General features: G+C 37.5%; 3 protein-coding genes across 4 annotated transcripts in view; 2 read left to right on the forward strand and 1 right to left on the reverse strand.

The window, feature by feature from the left end:
- Positions 1-1123, forward strand: part of LOC133524294 (uncharacterized) — a 33544-nt gene extending 32421 nt beyond the window's left edge. For both annotated transcript variants that reach the window (XM_061860217.1, XM_061860216.1), the window contains one exon: positions 1-1123. In XM_061860217.1, the coding sequence (XP_061716201.1) occupies positions 1-116 (116 nt within the window). In that variant the 3' untranslated portion in view covers positions 117-1123.
- Positions 1119-6488, reverse strand: LOC133524295 (translocon-associated protein subunit gamma). Its single transcript, XM_061860218.1, has 6 exons — positions 6459-6488; positions 4010-4081; positions 3771-3918; positions 3428-3647; positions 1770-1901; positions 1119-1315 (listed from the first exon to the last, which is right to left on the reverse strand). Exons 1-6 carry the CDS (start codon positions 6471-6473, stop codon positions 1249-1251), a joined length of 654 nt encoding a protein of 217 aa, XP_061716202.1. The 5' UTR covers positions 6474-6488; the 3' UTR covers positions 1119-1248.
- The window catches only part of LOC133524293 (condensin complex subunit 1), a 25720-nt gene continuing 14378 nt past the window's right edge, over positions 4221-15562 (forward strand). Inside the window, exons 1-14 of the mRNA XM_061860215.1 lie at positions 4221-4583; positions 5156-5428; positions 5515-5628; positions 5754-5926; positions 6481-6653; positions 7129-7270; positions 7473-7568; positions 7859-8032; positions 9104-9265; positions 10159-10296; positions 10568-10933; positions 11295-11624; positions 11944-12144; positions 13376-13918. Coding sequence (XP_061716199.1) covers positions 5311-5428; positions 5515-5628; positions 5754-5926; positions 6481-6653; positions 7129-7270; positions 7473-7568; positions 7859-8032; positions 9104-9265; positions 10159-10296; positions 10568-10933; positions 11295-11624; positions 11944-12144; positions 13376-13918 — 2730 coding nt within the window. The 5' untranslated portion in view covers positions 4221-4583; positions 5156-5310. The remainder of the gene's footprint in view (positions 4584-5155; positions 5429-5514; positions 5629-5753; positions 5927-6480; positions 6654-7128; positions 7271-7472; positions 7569-7858; positions 8033-9103; positions 9266-10158; positions 10297-10567; positions 10934-11294; positions 11625-11943; positions 12145-13375; positions 13919-15562) is intronic.

The following is a 15562-nucleotide window of genomic DNA, read 5'->3' on the forward strand; positions in this document are numbered from 1 at the left end:
GCATGATGGTGCGCGAGGAGGGCAACGTGTACACGACCGTGGAGCCCACCTTCAGCAGCAACCCCAACGTATTCTTCCAGCGCACGGAGCCGTTGCATGCCGGCATGATGTACTGAGCATCTGACAAACCAACGTTCCGCCGCGAACATGGATTTGACAGCACCGCCTAGCGACCAGCCTCGTTTTACTACCACGTCTATTTAAGGACAAGATATTATGTTTTGAGATTAATCTGCCCGAAGTGTGTTAAGATAGCGAATAGTAGACTGTTACTCGTTGTATTTCTCCGAAATAAGAGTTTCATGAGATCTTAATTAGGTATAAGCGAGGTCTCAGTAATGTAACGCCATCTGGTGAAACTCTTATAAAGGTTGCAAATCTTACGAGCAACGTGGAAGTTATGTATGGCGCCGAACTGGAACCACTATAACCTATTTAAAATGGGGACTGAATCTTACCAAGAAATTGTATGTCTTGTAATTTTGTCCAAAATATGCCTGTGGAGCAATTCTACATAAACTGAATTTTTATAATGATAAAATATCCGAAAAACGATGCTGGAAGACTGCTGTTACTGTATAAAGTTGGATAAAAAATCCCTAATTTTTAAATAGCTAGGAATCATAAGCAGGCAGGACATTTAACTTTACTTGCGACCAATTAATGAAATCAAGACTATATACGTCACGTTGTCAAGTGTTTGAGGATTGATGTTTTTATCAAAACATTTAATTTGAACTTTCATTCTTTCGGTGTAAATGCGTTTTTTGTTTTGCCCTTTCGGCGATGTTCCTGCTAAAGAATTAACGTTAAGATGAAGTGTCCACAAGAGTTAACATGATGTTGAGGGTGTGAAGGCTTATGTAATCGTCGTAATTCTTTACATACATATATACCTACTTTATGCAGTAGTAAGCAGTATAACTAATATCCGAATTTTATAAATATAAGTCGAATTTGAAAAGATAGTGAAAACGAGGTTTGTGATTTTACGTGTACTTAACCCACCCTGGAAAACTGAATCAGCTGATTTCTGAATAGGTTAAATATTATAAGATACTATTAGGTTTACTAATGTAAGCTCTCTTTTATAGTAATGTGTAAATAAAACTTCTGAAGACTGTTTAGATTGTTTTATTATTAAATTATGAACAACTTGTCTTAAATATTAATTCTAAAGTGAGTACACTCCCGGTGTCGAGATAGCGCTCAGCTTTCATCACAAACACACAACACTTAGTGTTCAATTCACTTGGTTCCCGTGGAGAGGAGGGCCAGGAGTCCAGATGCCGATGTCAGGGATACAATGTAATTGCTGTAAATTTATGTATTAAGGAAAAAACTTGCTGCCATCAAGATAAAATAAACAATCAAATTATGCTAATATAGAAAGCTAACTAGAGTATTCATTGATATAGACCTAAAATGCACAATGATCTACTTATATACTTAAAATACACTAAACTAAATACTTAATAAACCAAGAAAAAGACTTACATCATTTGTTTATTTCATTTGGTATTGGACTTAAATCCATATATACTTAGTCTCTTCAAATGTCAAGTTTTCACACCAAGCACATATGATTTATAATGGAATCTTAACTCTTTACAGACAAAGTCACAGGCAGAAAGTAATTTTTTTTTACACTATGTTGGTGGAAAACAAGCATACAGCCCGCATGATGTTAAGCGGTCACTGTAGCCTATGGATGCCTGCAACTCCACAGTAGTGTTATTTGGCTATGGTTGAATGTATAAAAAGGATACACAGTGGGTGTGAAGGAGCGCAGCAGGTAGAAGCTGCTCAGGATCACGATGGCCAGAAACAGGGCATTGTTGTAGAAGATGGAGAAGGTGGTGGCCTCATAGTCAGCTACCTCATTCTTCTTCCACAGAATCCTGAAATTAACAACAAATCCTCTTTATTGCAAAACCTCAGAATAAATGTGCAAAGGAACACAAATACAGAGGTAAACAAAAGCTTGCCTTATGTCTAAAAGGTAATCTCTTCTAAACAACCTTTAGGTAGTGGAAAAAAACCAGCCAAGTGCGAGGCGGACTCACACAGGAAGAGTTCCGTACCATTATCTATAAAAACAGTCACCCATCCAAGTACTGACCCTGCCTGACGTTGCTTAACTTCGGTGATTGGATGAGAACCTCGAGATTGGAAAGAAATATTTATTTTATTCTGTTTTTAGTATAGCAGCAACAGAAATACATAATCTGTAGAAATTTCAACTGGCTAACTATCACAGTTCATGAGATACAGCCTGGTGACAGACAGACAGCGGAGTCTCAGTAATAGGGTCCCGTTTGACCCTTTGGGTATGGAACCATAAACAATGAAACTCCTAATTAGTAGGTGCAGAAAACTAAAATGAATACTAAATAGCAGTTAAGAAAGTAACTTTAAAAATTATATGATTAAGAGGAAAATTATTAAATAAAACCTAAGTAGAAAAAGAGAAAGTCTATAGTATCTCTATCATTAGCTAACTATCAATTAAATTTTATTTACCTATAATCCACTAATGAGAACTCAATTTATGTGACTTAATGAAGTAAGTATGTAATGCAAAGCATTACTGTGTACTTTTATTATGTACCTATGTTTAAACTTTTTGAATAAACATGTTTATTATTATTATTAATGAAATAGAAATAAATATAGTCAAAATATAGAATTGTAATCAGCTTTATATTTAATATAAACTTATGAAAATATTTATTTATTTAAACTTTATTGCACAATACATGAAGAGTACAAATGGCGGACTTAATGCCAGAAGGCATTCTCTACCAGTCAACCATGAAATCTAAGCAAGCCTAAGAAAAATATCTAAGCAAGCCTTTCAAATAATAATAATGTTAGATCTAGGTATTTATTTCATTATGAATTATGTAATAATAGGGAAACTGTAGGACAAATATCAACCTTACATTTTATTATTGTGATTTGTGTGAAAGACTTTCACCAAATAGCTTATGTAGAAACAAGTTTTGAATCTCCACTGAATCAAAAATGAAAAATTATGCACACCACATGGATAATTATCAAATTAAGTTTTATAATGAAAACTCAACAAGAAACAAAAAATATTTACAAAAAATTGTATAACTATACAAGGATTCTTATTAGGTTAATTGGGTCCAAATTCTTTTCGTTCTCTTATTTTGGACCATTCTGTCACACTTGTATTTCTGTATTTTATCAAATAAATAAAAGAAGACAAGTGCTATTGCGTTAGCTGTAGATTAAATTTCCCATGAAAAAATCAAATTTAAATTTCATCTCATACAAAAAGCTGTTAAATTTTTTGGGTACAAATAGAAAACACAATGAAAAGAATTTTGACCCAATTAGAACTTTTGAATTGCCAACATATGGAAAGCAAAATAAATAAGTATGATTTATTAGCCACCTTTCGTCCTTCTCCTTCCTGCTCATTTTCTTGTCGTCAGCGAGCTTGCGCGACATCTCGCGCGCCACGGCGTCCTCGCGCTTCACTGCCACACGGTGCTTCAACTGGAACTTGGTGTTGCGGTACGCCAGCGCCAGGAACCAGGTGCAAGCCGCCGTCACCACGCCGAACCACGCCAGGGAGGAGCTCACTTCAAGAGCGTGCACCCTCCAGAATAACCCTACACGAAAACACCCGGTCACTTTCACATAACTAACGGTACATAAGTTTTATCAATGAAAAGATCGTCAATTACGCTTTGTTACGCTTGGGAAAGACATATTAATAGGAAATAAACACTTACATATAGGAATAGCAGATACGATAAAGGCATTCCCGTAGAATAGAGCCGACGACTTTGTAGAGACATTTCGACTGAAATCCTGCAGCAGCAGCTCTTCCTCTTTCGTGAAAGCCTTGTTCGTCTTTCCGGACATCTTGTTATGAATGAACTGTAATTTTTAATAAATAATTGTTATCACACACCCTTATGTTTCTTATAAGAATTAGCACAAGCTTTACAAAATAAGCAATGAACCGTACTTCGTGGCTGGCGATTGTTGAAAAAAGACGAAACGTCGGCTGACATGTCGGCGACGTGTCAAATATGTTGCCCTACGGGAATATGTGGTAAGGGATTATAGTAAATAACTTATTTGTTATTAGTATCTTATTCATATATTGCATACAATAAAAGTCTGGGGCTATAACAACATTATTTTAATATACATTGTTGAGTTTATTTTCCGGTTATAATTTTTATGTTGATTTTTATTTACTTAATGGCAACACTAACAAGTTTTTTTTTTTATGAGCAATTTATGTATGGGATTAAACTGATTTTGGTTTAATTTAAGCCCATTTTTTTTTTAGTTATTCGGATTTATAAAATAAATGAAAAATTAATTTATCATAAAATACATTTAAACGGAAAAAATGACCTTCTCTTCATTTTACATATTTTATTTCTGAGTGAAAGTTCTAAACGAAAACGTCAAATGTTTAAATTTCGAATAAATTCCGTTTGAACTTTGTTGTTTACATCGCGGCACAGAATTAGTAATAGTACTTTCGCGGTTAGTTGTTATAGTTCTTTTTATTTAGCATTAGAAAGAAGGTAAGCGATCTTGACGTGTCTTGTTTTTGAAAAACAAGTCATAGCAAATATCTAACATTTATATTTTATATAGTAGATTGTTATCCAATGGATGAAATGATGCCTTTCACCCGAGTTAAACACTCTCTTTTCATTTCGAATACGAGGAAAGTAAAATACATGTGTTTTTTTGCCTACGTATAAGTTTTTACAGCATTTCTTGAAGGTACTTTCAATTAAACATTTAGGTAAAAGTATCGGTACCTATTTATGGAATGGGGAGTTTTATCAGAATGGAAATTATATAACAAAACCATTTAAACCCAAATTTCAATTGCTTATCGTAATTTTTTTTTTTAAATCATTGTGTAAAATGCTCTAGTGCAGAAACATACCTATCACTTTCTGCACACTTTTTAGAACAACTATGACTGTCTATCAAAAGAAAAATCATATACCTACGAATATTTATATTCTTTTGCTTTCGTAAATAATATAAACTAACATTAAAACGCGTTTTTCAAACATTTTCAATAAAAAGACTTGTCAAGATTGTTTACCTTTTTTCTAATGCAAAAAATTAACTATTCTAGAAAGTGTACAGTGGATTTTAATTGTAAATATTATAATATTAAACTTCATAGTGAAATACAATAAGTTCTTAAATACATTCTATCTTAATAAAGTGAGTAGGAAACTTTAGATCGAGCTTACTCTTAAGAGTTAAACACTAGCAGTTGTCTTCAAAATGAGCCACTTTGAATTTGCAATACCTGTGCAAAAGGATGAGTTGTTGGAGTCTCATGTTGGACAATATCATGTTGAAGATGTGGTGCAGATAAGAGTGCTTTTGTCCAAACTGCAAGGTATGTTCTTATATGCTTATCATGTTTTCAGTATTGAGTAATCCGTATTTGTATAACATAGGCACTACATTATAATTGTCTTACAGATGCGGCAAGAGCATATAATTCTGAAGGTGTTGAATACATACTGGAGCATTTTGATACATATTTTTCTATTATTGTCCATGGTAACAAGCTTGAATGGAACATCATCAATAAAGGTATATATCGAATAAATCTGACTTTCCCTTACCTGTATAAAAGTTTGTATGCAAGAATACTCAGACTCAGATCTTATTTTACAGATCTTATGAGGTCTTATCTATTATGTGTTTTCTTTTTTAAGGATTTGACCACCTTGTGAGAACTGCTAAGGCCTTGTGCAGTCATATTGAACTGATTATGCAGGATCAAGAGTTAGATGCAGATCTTAGAGTGAAGAACCTAAATATAGTGAAAATGGTCATGTACTTGTATACACAAATAATGAAAACTAAAGATGTTAAGTTAGCAGCCGATGTAAGTGTTTTTGCCATAACTATATTTTGTAATGTAGTTTTACAACAGCTTTTCAAAATTGTGGCATTCTGTCATGGTGGCTGTACACACTCATCGAGAGACCCCGAGACAGGCCAAGAATGAGTGTGTACATACTGTTCTCTTCTCGTCTTGCTCCTACTCATCTCATGTACAGCCGGTATCAGAAAAAACTACTTTATTCGCCATATTCTCCTTATTCATTTTTTTCCACACCTTATCCCTATGTCTAATAATATGTTTTTATTTTTAAATGAAATAGTTCTCTGTGCCTAGCCTGGGATATTAAACCTCTTATCCCTCCAATATTTTCCCCCAAACCCTTCCAACATTCTGAGACCCCCCAACTTCTCTGCTACCCTTGTCATTCATATTAAATATTCATATTTAGAGTTGAGAGTCTTTGTCTTTACATATCTCTGGGCTCTTGGGTGCCACATAAGATGAGAATATGGTGCGTCTAGTCCATTCTCTATGTTTATACAAGTTAGGATGATTGTAATAAATACCATACCTTCCATTTTTCCATGTTCTAGAACTCCACCAAACTGACTTTGGGTAAAAAGGGGAAGAAGGCAACAGAAGATGAAGAGTTTTGTGGCTGGACGGAATCTGATAAACAAGCTGCTCTTGTGACTTTGCATTTATTGCTTCAACAACCTTTGAATCGCCTGTGGGACCCTCCACTGGCTGAAGACAACTTTGTAACGTAAGATTTACTACATATTCAAAACTAGAGAAGGGCCGAATATGTATATTCCGAATAAGCTAAATTATATGGTTCATCTACTTAGATAATTTATAAATGTGCTTGCCTGAAATAAAATCAATTTATTTTATTTATTTATTTTATTTTATAAACTATTCGAAAACACTTTAATAACAACTTGGTGTAAAAGCAAGGGACTCACCAAATAAATAAATAACACACAAGACTCAGGAAGCCCTTACTGAACCTAGGAGCATCGGCTTCATTGGCAGGGTCGCTACCGACTAGGCCAGACGGTCGTTAAGTAATGAAAACTATTCAACATGTGTCACTATATGTTTAAATGACAATGGGAAGACGTAAGGGGTGCTAAGCAGATTGTTGAGTTTCCACAGTGCCTATATATAGTGAAATGCATTGACGTATAATATACTACATCAATGGTGAAATGTATAAGATTTTTTTTTACTTTTAGGATGGTTTCTGAGCCTTGCTACAAAGCGTTAGAAGAACAAATAATAAAAAACAAAGCAGTGAGAGAGACTGTTTTCCAAGTACTTGGAGTACTAATTAAAAAATATAACCATGGGACTTCCTGCCTCATCAAGCTTGTGCAGGTGAGGATAGATTTCTTTCCGCTAGTCCAGTCAACTATAAAGCATAAGTACCTCAGAAGAGCTTTGTGGTAAATGCAACATCAATTGCAAAAGATCCTTAGAGGCTGGTACAACTAAATCCTGTGCATGTAGAAATATTTTACTGTTTTATGTGCCATTGTAGTTTGTTAAGTTTATATGCATGCACGTTATTCATCCTCAGGTTCTTCAAATGGCGGAACACTCCGTGTCTCCAATTTGTGCTGGAGTTGTGCAGCTTACTAAGGATTTCGAAATAGGAACATTTGGACCTCAGATGGTAACTTCAAATATTGGTTAAGGAGTACTATACCTACTGTGCTAAACTTAAAGGGTTGTTTATATAATTGTTCATACAGATGTGAATTCCTTTAAATTAAATTAAATTAAATAAACATTTATTTCAGAATTAGCTTCCATATTATATTATATTGGTAAGCCCGAAAACAAATTTTTGGCATTACAAAGTATTTGTTGTTGTATTTGTATAATCATATGACGCCTTAAAAAAGCCGTGGGTTCCTCATTGAAGACTAAATGATCAACTACAAAACTTTTTCGTTTGTATAGGTTCGTGAAATAGCAGAAGCCCTAGCGACGAGTGAGGAGGACAACGCGGGTGTGGCCACGGAACAGGGCGCGGCCAGAAACTGCGGCGCCTTCCTACTCGAACTCACCAAGGAACTACCTAAGGAAATGACCTCTGCTATTACCACATTGCAGTCATATCTGGAAAGTGATGAGGTAACCAGAAGCTACCTAGTTAAGGCCCCGTAGATTCGTGTCCTTCTCACACTCACTGAGCGTAAGCGAGATGGATGTGCGTGCTCGGGACCGCGAATATCATATTTTAATCACATGCAAAAAAATGGTTATGGATGCTCTGACATCGAACATACAGGAGGAAGCACCCTGGTGTATGCTGTTTGCTGACGACATTGTTCTTGTCGGAGAAAATGCACTTGAGGTCCAGAGCAGACTGGGAAAATGGCAAGAAAAGCTGGAAAGTGTGGGACTGAAAATAAGCAGAACTAAAACGGAGCATATGTTCTGCGATTTCGGTGGTCTATCCAGTTTTTCCCATATTGCCTTAGACGGTGTATCCCTACCAGTCTGCTCCGATTTCCGGTACCTTGGGTCATTGATTCAAAGTGACGGCAACATCGACCGTGACGTGAAAAATATAATAAATGCGGGATGGATGAAATGGCGACACGTCTCTGGAACAACTTGCGATCCACGAATGCCCCTTAAACTTAAGGGGAAAATCTACAGGACGATCGTGAGACCTGTTGTAATGTATGGATCAGAATGCTGGGCGACGAAAGTGACGGATGAAAGAAGAGTGCACGCAGCGGAAATGAGAATGTTGAGATGGATGTGTGGAGTGACGAGAAAGGATCGAATTAAGAATGAGTATATAAGGGGAAGTTTGAAAGTAGCACCGGTAGCGGAGAAGATAAGGAGTGGTAGGTTAGCGTGGTATGGGCATTTAATGAGGAGGGATGAATGCCATATAGGAAAAAGAATGTTAGGAATGAATGTTGATGGACGGAGAGCGGATGGTAGACCCAAAAAACGATGGATGGATTGTGTGAAAGAGGATATGAGAAAGAAAGGAGTGAGTGCTGAGGTTACGAAAGATAGAGGAGAATGGAAGAGAAGAACATGTTGTGCCGACCCCACATAACGTGGGATAAGGGCAGGAGGAAGAAGAAGAGACATGCAAAAAAAAAAATTCTTTAGGTATTAAAGTGTTATGACCGTATTCTATTTATATTGATAAGATTAATGCACAAATGTCTGATGTTGCAGTCATACACACTGCGTATCAGCGTGCTCGGCATGATGTGCGAGGCGCTCAGCGTAGAGCTGCGCGGCGAGGGCCTGTCCGACGAGCAGCGCGCCCAGCGCGACGACTTCCTCGACGACCTGTACGAGCACATGCACGACCTGTCCGCCTACGTGCGCCACAAGGTACGTGTGAGCGCTCAGCGCGGAGCTGCGCGGCGAGGGCCTGTCCGACGAGCAGCGCGACGACTTCCTCTATGACATGTACGAGGACATGCACGACCTGTCCGCCTACGTGCGCCACAAGGTACGTGTGAGCGCTCAGCGCGGAGCTGCGCGGCGCGGGTCTGTCCGACGAGCAGCGCGACGACTTCCTCGATGACATGTACGAGGACATGCACGATCTGTCCGCCTACGTGCGCCACAAGGTACAGACGTGTGAGCGCCGAATGTGCTAAAGTGCAGGATAAATATCAGCCCAGTTACGACTACTAACTAAATAATGCTGGCCAGCTACACACACGTGCGCTATGACATTATCTAGAAGCGCGCTCGGTAAAGTTTTAGACGATGTACCTATTACAATAAGCATCAGTTCTGCGTCACCCTTAAGTTAATTACAATTTTCTATTAATAACGATACGCGAAGAAAACTAAAAAAACAGGGTTATTAACGCCCGAGGGTATTTATGAATTTCCATGATACCTTTCGGTTTTAGGAATGCGCCCGACACCGAATTAAGCGTTCTAAGTTCTGCTCTCGAGTAAACTTAAGTATGCAAGTTTGTTCTGTAATGTGAGTATTATCCTAAAGCTTTCGAAATGTTTACGAAAATAAATTGTACAGAATCCTTCCTTAAAACGATTTTTAAAAGTACTGATGGTGTTGTTGGTTAAAAGGTACTACATTACATACATTACAATACATCTCTGTGATGCAATATAAGTAGTCAATGTTAGGTACTCCATAATTGTTGTATATATCAGTATTTATTACGTTTTAAAATGTTTTAGTGTAAGTTATAATATATATGATATGGATGTCCTTTAATAATAAATAAATCTCTGTTGTCACACAGGTGTTGCAGTTCTGGTGCCGCCTGCAGCGCGACAACAGCGTGCCAGTGACCAGGCAGAGAGTTGTGCTGGAGCGCGCCATTGGCCGCTTGAGGGACAAGGCTGCCATTGTTAGGAAGGCAGCTATACAGTTACTGAAGGTACACTGAACCCATTATGTCCTGTGACTTAAGCTCAAGATCTTTTATACATGTTATGCCAGTATTTATTTTCCAGTTGTCAAAGCTAAATAAATTTTAAAAGGGTCTCATGCAGTCCAAGATACAAGCTCACCAAGTTTGGAAACCTATTCTGTACAAATGCAATTTAGCCTCAATATATCTTTTTAAAACGCTTGTTTGTTTGGTCTCAAACCACCTTAATGCAGTATCTTCTAGTAATGGTTAGTACTATTTATTCTATTTATTGTAGGTATTCCTGGAATGCAACCCCTTTTCCGCCCAACTGAAGCTAGAAATATTAGAAGAACAACTAGAAACCGAGCAGAAGATATTAGACGATCTGCAGAAAAAATTGAATCCAGGGCCAGATCCAAAGTTAGTAGATAAGTGGGATAAAATTAAAGATGATGTTGTAGCCGCTATTCACGAAGGAATGAACACTTTGACGCAAGACGAACCTGACCTATCACAGGCTTCTCTAGATAACTTGTATGATTCAATTAGAAAGCATTTGCGAGAGAAGAACTACTTCAAGGCATATTTGATTGTAAAACATACAGAGAGGCAATATCCTGAAGCGAGGTATTTGAGGTGCAGCATGGAAAAAAGTGACCAAGTAAGTAAAACATTAACACATTAACAGTAACCTGCAGCTCCAACTACAGGGAACTGGGCTGAATTAACGCAACACGCGATCGACAGCCCGCCTGCTTCCGGCCGGGCGTCCCTACACTACATCTACATCTCTACAAGTAAAACATTAATATGTCGCCTAGTCTCCCATAATCGTAATTATAGTTTGTAAAACTGTAACGTTCACAAGACAGTTCACCTTTGTTTTTTTTATATAAACTTTTTTAGAGGTTTGCTATATTATTCTCTCCCTGGCAAAGGTAAACGTAAATAGCGAAATGCATAGTTACAGATAATGAAGTTATTATACATTTTTAATATTTTAAAAATGATTTTTGTTTCAGGTGGAATATTTTGTGGCTCTCCTTAAGAACATTTTTGTGATACCAGACAGACGTCAATCTATAACACTGAGCCAGCAATGTGAAAACGAATTGGCCCTATACAAAAAGTTGGAAGAAAAGGAAGCCATAGTTGCTTTCTTGCAAGAGTCGGTGCATTTCAGCAGAATGGTTTCCGAGGCGGTGCCGTTGATTAATACTTTGCTGATGTCGAAGCAAGCAGGCGATGTTAATGAGGCTATAGAGTTCTTCACCGCAGCACACCACTTTAATATTGAATCTGCCAAGACTGGTGTAGCTAACATGCTGTTGCTTGTATGGTCGCCTGATCAGGTCAGTACACTCTCATTACTCTCATACACTCATACAGTGAACGGAATTATGTAATAGTATTTCAGGTGCACCAGTTTTACTTCATTTGTTTCATGTCATACTGGTACTAAGATTAAGATGATAATGAACACCGTGCCGTACCGTGCGCTAATTCTAAGAAAAAATATTCTGCTGCCACAAAATACATTTCAATAGTTGGGATTGCTATGCACAATGATGGTGCCAATGTCACCGAAGCAATAGTTAAAATTCGTTCTTTGACTTTAAATGCCTATTGCTTCAGTCGTCCAACTAATAACACATTTGTATCCGTGTACAGGAGAAACGGCAAGCCGTAGAGCGCGCCTACCGCGACATGTACTTAGAATGCGATAGCAAGCCGGAGCGCGCGCGTGCGGTCAATATCGCACGCAAACTGGTCTCTCTAGTGGCCACCATTGACCGCAGCAGCGCGCTCGCGCTCGACCACCTCGTCGACCAGTGGGTCGACAAGGGGGACATCACTCCATCCATTATCCAGGTAAGCTATAGTTTGATTATCGGTAGGAGATATTTCTATTGTGTCTCACGTGTTGCGGTGTCCCTCTTGGCAGTTACTAAATACAGGTGAAGGCGTGTGTTTGTAGTTTAGCATAGCACTGCTGATACTAAAGGGTTACCACCAAGTTGTTACCAGTGGTAACTACTGGGAATTTTTTCCCACCTTTTACCACTGGTAACTACTGGGAAAAAAATCCCACTAGTTACCACCAACTTAGTTTGGGGGTAACTACTGGGATTTTTTTTCCCAGTAGTTACCACCAAAATTAGGTTAGCGTTCAATACTAATAAAAATAGTATAAATATAGAGTGCTTTAATCAATAATTCGTTATTCGTTTAATTATAAATCGATTACTGTTTCAGTAAACTGCCTTAAGTGATTAAAAAATCGGTCTTTGACTGATTGATTTGTTTGTTCGTTCGTATAATTGTGACGTTATTTATTGAAAGGGACTTTATTGTCGATGGCACTTACGCCATTATCAACGATGCTCCTAGTGATTATGTGCTCTTTGGATGCTCCTATAAAGCGTATTTGGATGCTCCGTAAGCGCCCTTGACAAAAGATCCAGTTTTCATAGATAACGTCACAATTAATAGAATTTACAATTAATTTTTTCGTTTGTACTGGTTTTAATATTTTTGATTACTTTTAAGGCAGTATACTGAAACACTAATCGACTTATAAATATTTATTGAAGCACTCTATATTTATACTGTACTACTTCTATTGTTTTATTAGTATTGAACTCTAACAACATTTTGGTGGTCACTACTGGGAAAAAAATCCCAGTAGTTACCACCAAACCAAGTTAGTTGTAAAAGGTGGGAAAAAATCCCAGTAGTTGCCACTGGTAAGAACTTGGTGGTAACTAGTGGGAATAACCCATACTAAACAATAGTCAGATAAAATCGTGCTGCCATTTTCTTACTCTAGTCTAGTTGCTAGTATTATTACACAAAAATTAAATATAATATGGAATAAGTATAGTTGTTTCATTCTATTGTTACTGCCGCATTTGGAGACCCAGACTATATTTATTAGTGTTATTACATTGTGGAAAAAAAACATCATGTAACTTTATTGTTTCTGATGAAAATAATTAAAGCAAAATTGTTGATCCTACCGGCTGCGCCAATAAATAATTTACTGTTTCAGTCTTGAAAAGTGTATACGTAAACGTGTAACAAACGTTTTACTCTTGTTTAGGTGTTCTGGGAGATGTTTATGAAGAAAATTGACGGTACGACAGACATGGACAGCTACGCAGCGCTAGCGCTCCTCGTAATGGTTTCCAAAGCAAAACCCTCCGTAGCACTCGCTAACCTTGAAGTCATACAAACCCACGGCTTGACCGGCGACTACAATTCCAGGAACTTGAGCGCTCAACTATTATTATCATTGAGCAAAAAGAATAAAAGATATCCGGCTGATCACCAGATATTTACTTCCATCTACGATAGCTTGTTAGAAACGTTTTCGAAACTTAACAAGTTCACATCGTTCGCGGCGTATTCCATAGATACGATTTACGCAATCTGCGATACGCCTGAGATTGTCTGCGCTAAGATATTAGCGGAAATGCATAAAAGGGTACAGCAGGCGATGGTGAAACAGAGCGATAATGAAGAAGAGGTTTCTCTGCCGGTTGAACTGCTCACTCGCTTCGTGTTCACGCTGGGACATGTGGCCTTCCAGCAGCTCATCTACCTGGATGTGTCAGTGTACAGTGAGCTGAGGAGAAGAAATCAGGTTAGCCAAGCTTTTATGCCCCTTTCTGTAAAATAGCTGTAGCTTTAGATGTAAATTTATCTTGAATGAAATAAACACAATAGGAACTTGTTGAAGCGACTTTGTAAAGAAATTAAAAATGGGACTTTATCGCGTATAATTAAGTTCCTAAATTACCTGCGACATTTTGAAGACGCCATTGCACAGAAGTCACGGTAGAAGAATAAATTGATGATCTACTTTGACTGTCTTTTTTAGCAAGGAGGGCACTTTATACTAGGTAGTTTTAGAAAACAAAAGATTTAGCATGCGTCTGAACAAAAATCTTTGCTAATAGCTGTCAAAGTTATCATACCGCATGGCACTCGAACGCGTTATCGAAAAGCGGAACATTTACTGGTTGCTTAAAATTTGATTATTTACATGTTTTGTTTAGTGTTAGCCATAATTATTTAAATAGAGGTTCACAATAGTACATTGTGCAACGAGGGGGGTAAGTCAAATTTTGGATAACTCGAGTTTGCAATATTCTTCCCCGGAGCAGTGTTGGGCATTCAAGAATAAAATCATGCTTGGAATAAGAATTTGTAAGAATAAAATCACAATTTCGATTTGAAAGATATTTCGAAGCTTTTAGTTTAGAAACCCTTCGAGTCCCGTGATGATTCATACGTCATTTTGTATCCTAAAGTGTGCTTTATCGTGTACAAGTGATACTTCTACCGAAGATTGCTGAAGGTCTTGGTGGTAGCCTTTTTATGTCATTGAAGTTCTAGGACCAAAATATGTAATGATCTTTTTCTTTGTTTAGGGCAAGAAATCAATTGCTCATTTTCACGTAAGCTTGTATTTGATCTTTGGCTTGAATCAGCTAAAGCTTCGAATGCTAAAAAAATCAGATACGTCTTTCAGCAACTGTCTAAGTCTTTCTTAGATGATGAGGGTATTAACACCGAAAATTTAGAGAGAAAAACTCACTATTTGTGTACATTTGCTATTTTTCAAAAAGGAACTTTGACTACACTGGTTCAAACCCAGTGTAGTCAAAAATTGGGTCTTATTGTTGACAAATTCCTCGAATAACGGCAACACTACGAGAAAATTTTCTTCTGAGTATCCTGAAATATCCACGGAAATCACGGGGCTAGACAACTTGATACTCAGATGCTCTGTTATTTTAAAAACCTTAACTTCAGGCTACAGTATTCACATAAAGAAGTACGAAGAACGTAACGCTTTAGAAACAGCAAAACTGCTTGTCATATCCTTGGTATTACCTTCTTGCCTCTGTGCATAAGGTACTGATTCACGGTTCTGAGTTCATAGAATATTCTGTTTTGCCTGTAGGTGAGAATGGTGAGATTGCTCAATAGACTTTTGATGACATCCGATCCCTACATCACTGGTTTGCGAGATTTACCTTGAAAAAAGAATGGTTGATTACCCAAAGACTGTATTTTACTAAGGTCTGTTTGTTACATTTTTAGTGCGACTTTTAAATTTCGACCGCTGTTCAATGAACGTGTGACCACTGTGCATTGCCCCCGTGGTCTCAGAGAAGATTGGCCAGAGTTGACATTAACATTTTCTAGCTGTGCGATTTTTCGAACTACCCACACTTGGTCTTAAGGGATGTCACTCGGTAACCTCACAACACTCACGATG

Source organism: Cydia pomonella, chromosome 13, assembly GCF_033807575.1.
Source record: "Cydia pomonella isolate Wapato2018A chromosome 13, ilCydPomo1, whole genome shotgun sequence".
In the NCBI taxonomy this organism is placed as follows: domain Eukaryota; kingdom Metazoa; phylum Arthropoda; class Insecta; order Lepidoptera; family Tortricidae; genus Cydia; species Cydia pomonella.